At 31.9% G+C, this 6,184-nt stretch overlaps 3 protein-coding genes across 3 annotated transcripts; 1 reads left to right on the forward strand and 2 right to left on the reverse strand.

The window, feature by feature from the left end:
• The first annotated feature begins 20 nt into the window (after nt 1-20).
• Nucleotides 21-984, forward strand: LOC105223076 (uncharacterized). The gene is made up of 3 exons (XM_011200683.4): nt 21-170; nt 244-323; nt 389-984. The coding sequence occupies exons 1-3, from the start codon at nt 161-163 to the stop codon at nt 773-775; spliced, it is 477 nt and encodes a 158-aa protein (XP_011198985.2). The 5' UTR covers nt 21-160; the 3' UTR covers nt 776-984.
• A 2-nt stretch (nt 985-986) lies between these two features.
• Nucleotides 987-2,535, reverse strand: LOC105223077 (eukaryotic translation initiation factor 3 subunit I). Its single transcript, XM_011200684.4, has 3 exons — nt 2,383-2,535; nt 1,705-2,194; nt 987-1,641 (listed from the first exon to the last, which is right to left on the reverse strand). The coding sequence occupies exons 1-3, from the start codon at nt 2,383-2,385 to the stop codon at nt 1,154-1,156; spliced, it is 981 nt and encodes a 326-aa protein (XP_011198986.1). The 5' UTR covers nt 2,386-2,535; the 3' UTR covers nt 987-1,153.
• A 138-nt stretch (nt 2,536-2,673) lies between these two features.
• LOC105223078 (protein SCO1 homolog, mitochondrial) lies at nt 2,674-3,848 on the reverse strand. Its single transcript, XM_011200686.4, has 3 exons — nt 3,304-3,848; nt 3,033-3,241; nt 2,674-2,967 (listed from the first exon to the last, which is right to left on the reverse strand). The coding sequence occupies exons 1-3, from the start codon at nt 3,737-3,739 to the stop codon at nt 2,815-2,817; spliced, it is 798 nt and encodes a 265-aa protein (XP_011198988.1). The 5' UTR covers nt 3,740-3,848; the 3' UTR covers nt 2,674-2,814.
• Between the last annotated feature and the right edge of the window lie 2,336 nt (nt 3,849-6,184).

The raw sequence follows: 6,184 nt of genomic DNA on the forward strand, positions 1-6,184 counted from the left end.
TGACATTAGAGTCAGCGTATATAAACAAATGTCATACATTTTATATGTATATTCTTCATCCAAGAAAAAAATGAACGCGAAAATTATTGTCTGCTAAATTTTTACATAAAAAGTTTCATAAAAATAAAATCTCGACGGAACCCATCCGGGCAAAATAAAAATGTCTAACGGTAGAATTTATTGTTTCGAAAGTCTTAAATTCAGCTAATATGAAATACGTATATATTTACCTGTCAATTGCAGATAAGAAAATAATATCCACAGCAGAGTCACCATCTGCACCAGCCTCCATTAATGACGCAGCATTTAGTAATTTCAATAATGTAACTTATTTACTTATAAAAATATGATGTTTGTGTATAGCCAAAACATGTGTGTGTATTTACAGCGGCCGCCACCACCCTCATATGAAGAGAGCCAGCGAATGTACGCATTTGCTTCAAATCATGGAGCACCAAATCAATTTCCCACTCCATTTATGCAAACTTCTAATTATAACGCTACATCCAATTATATGCAAAGTTATACCTCATCAGCACCACCGCCGCAATACTATCAACACCATTATGTTACTGCTACTGCACCACCTACATTCAACAATGTGAAGGAACCGCATGTGCTGTCTTTAGCGCCAGGTGCTAAAATACGCACAACTGCAACTGGGGCTGTGAGCATACCCCCTCCGCCACCCGGCTGCGCTCCAACTGCAGCACAGTATGCAGCGATGCAGGGCCAACCTGTTTTGCTAAAAAAAACAAAGCGTTCGTTTTTCTAAGGAATAACTGATTATAAAAACAAGCGTTAAATAGACATTGTAGAAAGAGGATTAATCAGTGGGCATATCTATATTTTGCGCGAGTGTATATATGTGACAAGCGGATTTAGCATTTAAATAAACACCATTGCTTTATTATTACGCTTATTGATTATAAATGTTAAAAATAAATACAGTAGTATGTATTGGCATTATCGCGAGTAAAAAGACATTTTCTGCTTTTCTTCTTGTTCTTACATATCTTTTCAGGTTTGTTTTATTAGCAAACATTATATTTGCGTACCAGTTTCGATTTCACATAAATACAGTTACAAAAATGTTATCGGAGGTGACTAAAATGTAAACTATTTCAATAAGCACATATATACATGGATGTATCTACTCAAAGATATTTTCAAAATATGTACTATCAAATGTTTGCACACGCACAAAACCATCCTCACCACCTGAAGCATAACTTTTGCCATCCGGATGGAAGGCCAAACTGTTAATGGGACCGAAATGACCCTTTAGACGAGCGAACTCCTCCTCATAAATTAAGTGGAAGAAACGTGAATCAAATTTACCAGCCTTAGTAGATGTTGTTGTCACCTCCATAGCATCTTGGCCACCACCCAATACTACGTGATCCATAATCGGACTAATCGAAGCTGAATTCACAGGTCTCTCAGTTTTATAGGTCTTGAGACACATTAGAGATTCGGAATCGAATAGTTTTGCTGATGTGTCCTTGGAAGCAGTGACAAACATTGTGCCGTCTTTGTTCATTTGCATATCGTTTATACCAGCGGTGTGATCATTTACAGAATTAATCTCACGACCTCCTTTGCGAATGTCCCAAATAGAAATTTGTCCATTATCGTGACCTAGAAAAAACAAAAATATTACATGCAAAGCTAAAAATCGGTTTTTATTTTAAAAAAATTTACCAGTAATGATGGTTTCATCTAAAGGCCCCCAGAGCATAGAAGTAATTTTCGAAGGTAACATTGGTATACGCAAAATTGGGTTCTGTTCTGCAATGCTGGAATCTGCCGTACGCACATCGATTATAAATAGTTCACAATTTTGACCCATAGCCTTATCTGTAGAGTATGCCGCTTGATTGCCGGAATAACTAAAATTACATGTGCGCACAGAAGATTTAGCAGGGATCGAAGCAATCACAGTACCGTGTTCAACATCCCAAATCTTTGTGGTCATATCACCGGCACCCGATATAAGTTTTGATGTTGTCCAATCAACGTCCAAACACCAAACCGCGCCCTGGTGGCCATCGTATGTACCTAGACGTTCACCGTTTAACGAATACCACACGTTAGGCTTTTGATCCTTTGAGCATGAAAACAGCAAGTCACCCTCACGATTAAACTTGATTTGCGTTATAGAACGCTCATGTCCTTGCAGCATTAAAGGGCGCTGAAATAAATATACATTATAAATTGATTCGTTATAAAGAGGGAATCGATGAGCAACCAAATGTTTTAGGTTAGGTGTAACGAGAAAGCAACTTCACAAAACCTTAATAATTTTGTGTTATTTATTATAATTTAAAAAACTGTTTATTGCACGAAACGACTTTTCCACAAAATTGATCAAATATTTACCATTTTGCACTGTTTTTTTATATGTTTTCACAAAAAGTAATTTATTTTAATGCTGTGGACAGCGCTTTGAAATGTCAAAAAGAAGCTTCGTGTGCAGCAGCAGTGCTGACAACATAAAATTTCATTCAAATGTCATTTGCAACAGAAGATGCCACATTTTTGCTTTATAAAAAATTTATAGCAAATTGCGAATTACAGCGACAGGTATAGAAACCGGTGAACTTTTTATGCTTTTATTTAAACATACATATATGAATTAACATGTAATTCTAACATTTAAGTAAAAATATATTTATTTATGTACATATATTCACTTTTAAATATTTATTGCGCTATTTTTGCGCATTTAAAAATAAAAATGCAAACTAATTCAAATATTTTCAATTAATAATACAAGCCAGAAGAAAAATCTTGCTATAATTGTTCATGATCTTAACCGAACCAAGATTTTTTGTTCAAATTATTCCATTTGGCGATGTTTACTAATATCGAGCTTATACATTGATCCTTATCGCGATTTTGCCCATAATAGTCCACAAACTCGCCATCAGGATTGACTAGGTACATGATGATAGTGTGATCCACCTGTGGAAAAAATTATTACAAGAATAATTGATATATATATATTTATACCATATTAAAAATCATACAATATAATCGTTGTCGACGTCGCGTGGACCAGCGCTAAAGTAAACACGGAATGCTTTGCAAACCTTGCGAATTTGATCAACAGTACCGGTAAGACCTAGTAACTTTGGTGAAAATTCTTTCACATATTTGCCAACAATTTCTTTGGTATCACGTTCCGGATCAACAGTAATAAAAATCGGTTGAATTTCTGGAGTTTGTGGTGACTTTTCTACAGTTATAAATTTACTAATTAAAATCAATACAAAAAGCCATCATCACAATAATTCTTACCTATTGCATCAACCACCGCTGCCATTTTTTCCAATTCATCTGGGCATATATCCGGACAATGAGTAAATCCAAAATAAATCAACAGCCACTTTCCTAGAAAGTCTTCCGACTTGCGTACCTTACCCTCCGAATCAGTAAGTTCCCAGGAGCCACCAATCGCCGCTTTTCCTAATTGCCTTTTTCGTTCGCGCATTATAGCCTCCTCTTTTTCCTTCTTTACATACAACATAAAACCTAGACCGATTGCACCGGCCCCACCAATAAAAGCTAAGCTCTTCCACGAAATCGGACCCTTGCCTTTGGTAGGATCTGTGGCAGCAAAACGTCGCTGTATATGATTGGCCGGTGAGTCTGTCAACTTCGATGGACAAGCATGTGCTCGATGAAGCAGTTTTTTACTGCAGTTGTTCACCAAACGATATATATTTCGTGACATTATTCGTTTTAATGTGAATTTTTATTGACAAATATTAGCAAATTACTAAAATTGGGAGAATGTATTTCAACCAGCTGTGCGGCTTTTTACGTAAAACAAATGTGTAAAACCAGAAGAAGCACGAATGAGTAAAAACAGCTGATTGTAATTAAAGCAGTGCCAACCCAAAGAAAATATATAACGGACATTTATTTAAAACTTTGTAAATGTATAGGTTTGAATTAATTTATGCTTATTTGACCTGAATGATAGAGAAAATAAAAAAATGTTGTGGTGAAGGCTTGGTTTCATCGACAAAAGATTTTTTCTTCTGCAATACTTTTTTATTTCCAAAACAAATAAACCTACAATTTTAAAAGAATTATATTCAAATACGAAATTTTCTGCTCTACAAAAGAAAGGTTTTTCCATAAAACGTTCCTTCAAGTTTGTATTTATATATTTATTTTAGGCAGTTAATATTTTGCATCAAATGTAATGTAATAGTACACCATGTCGTATAAGCAACACAAAATGTATAAATTACTTGCATGTATGTATAAGTAAGAGCGCGTATAACTTTTTTTCGATTTTGTTTTTAATGAAAAAATTATTAAGACCTTTTTGTAGAATAAAAATGTTCTATTAAAGATCAATATATCAAAAAATTCCACGTTATACAAGTATGTACCTATGAAAATTTTAAATTGAATACTTTTGTAAGGACAAAAACTGAATTGATTGCAAAGAAAATCAACTTGGATTTACTAATGGATACCCCAATTCATAAACTACAGAGCCGATAAGCATGAGCACACCATTTCAAACTTATAATGACGTGACCCGACCCAAGAAAGTGATGTAATATTTGGAGCAAGGTGAGGTGATAGTGAAATTCTTACACAACAATTAATGGACTGAATAAAACACATTTTTGTTTTTGTTTTTTAATCTTAAATCAATTATACTTAATATAATTTTCAATTTGTTTTTTTGTTCTTTACAATTTAAAAATTCTCATAATTTATAATATTGTATATATCATATAATTATATATATGCATATTTATATATGTGTGTATGTATATGTAAGTAAGTGTGTGTCATTATTTGTATGTAGTATATATAATTATGAAAGTATGTTTTATAGTATACATACACATACATATCATATGTATGTACGTATGTATATTTAATCATAAAATGAGTATAACATTTACATATATGAAGTTATGCATGAATCCAGAGCGTCGTCGAGTACATTTAAATAAAACACAAATTGATTTGTAAACTATAATAGACAGTGTTATACGTTCAAATTATAAAGCAAGTAAGAAGTTTGTTTTACTTTGCGTTTCCCTTCTTTTCCTAACACGTTTTGTTTTTAATAATTTGGTTTTCATAATTTATTGAAGAACTTTCGCTTTTAGTTGTCCATAACTAACGCCATATAATCAGTACGCTAATTAGTTGAATTATCTCATTCAATATTCCGTGATATCTTCTATCTTCTTTAGATTATGCATTTAATTCCTTTTTTTTTAATTTCAATCTTAATTGAACTACTACTTTTTATATAATTATGTATGTATATGTTTTTGTTTTTTATCCATGCATGTGTTAATGTATGTTTATATTACTATTTATAATAATGAGAGCGTTATTTCATCATATATTATTTTTTATTGTAAATTGTTTATATCTACTTAATATATGTGTGTGCATGAGTGTGTCTTTCTTATAGCTTTACACCATTGCATTTGTAACTCCATATATTTATATATTTTTATTTATTGATTTTTTCCATTTTATTTTGTTCTTATTTAAAACTTTAATTTTAGAGTTAATATTGCAAACCATTCATATTTCATTTTACTTTCTTCTGCACTTCTTCCTCAATTATTATTATTGTTTACATATTTAATGCATATTATATATGAGTTTCATTATATATGTATATCAATAGTTTTCACTTATAAAACATTTGAAAACTAAACAACATATATGTATCTTTTAATTTTTTTATTATTTTTTTTATTTTTAATTATAATTTTTTTAATGTAAGTATGTAAATACTTGTGTTTGTCGTAACATCTCGTCTCATCGAGTAAACGGCAAATAAAAGTGTCCAGTTTAGGTTGTCTGTATGTTTATTTGTAAATTGCTCATAACTATAAGGCAGAGACGGTCGAAAATGGTTGTGCCTAATTTATGGAAATCGTGTAAGGGATAAACAAATATATATTATCAGTTTATTAAAACTAATCATATATATATTTTTTCGCTTCAAAAACTGCATATAGTACAAATATCATAAAAATGATAAAAACCAATGTCGCTTTTGCATTTCAAATGAGAGCAAATGAAATAAACTGTATGTCAAATTTCTTTTAGTATGCTATTATTTCGACCGCTACTGTAATCTGGTGCACTTATGTAATTGCCTCTATTTTGCAGCATACATATG

The sequence above is a fragment of the Bactrocera dorsalis genome, chromosome 1, assembly GCF_023373825.1.
Source record: "Bactrocera dorsalis isolate Fly_Bdor chromosome 1, ASM2337382v1, whole genome shotgun sequence".
NCBI lineage: Eukaryota > Metazoa > Arthropoda > Insecta > Diptera > Tephritidae > Bactrocera > Bactrocera dorsalis.

What these genes read in the sequence shown, in the direction of transcription:
- LOC105223076 (XM_011200683.4), top strand. An exon ending in CATTTAGTAATTTCAATAAT is followed by an intron (nt 324 to 388) that starts GTAACTTATTTA and finishes GTGTATTTACAG; the next exon opens with CGGCCGCCACCACCCTCATA.
- LOC105223077 (XM_011200684.4), bottom strand. An exon ending in AGATGAAACCATCATTACTG is followed by an intron (nt 1,642 to 1,704) that starts GTAAATTTTTTT and finishes TGTTTTTTCTAG; the next exon opens with GTCACGATAATGGACAAATT.
- LOC105223078 (XM_011200686.4), bottom strand. Translation starts at nt 3,739, where the DNA reads ATGTCACGAAATATATATCGTTTGGTGAACAACTGCAGTAAAAAACTG. An exon ending in AGCGGTGGTTGATGCAATAG is followed by an intron (nt 3,242 to 3,303) that starts GTAAGAATTATT and finishes TTATAACTGTAG; the next exon opens with AAAAGTCACCACAAACTCCA. An exon ending in ACGTCGACAACGATTATATT is followed by an intron (nt 2,968 to 3,032) that starts GTATGATTTTTA and finishes TTTTTTCCACAG; the next exon opens with GTGGATCACACTATCATCAT.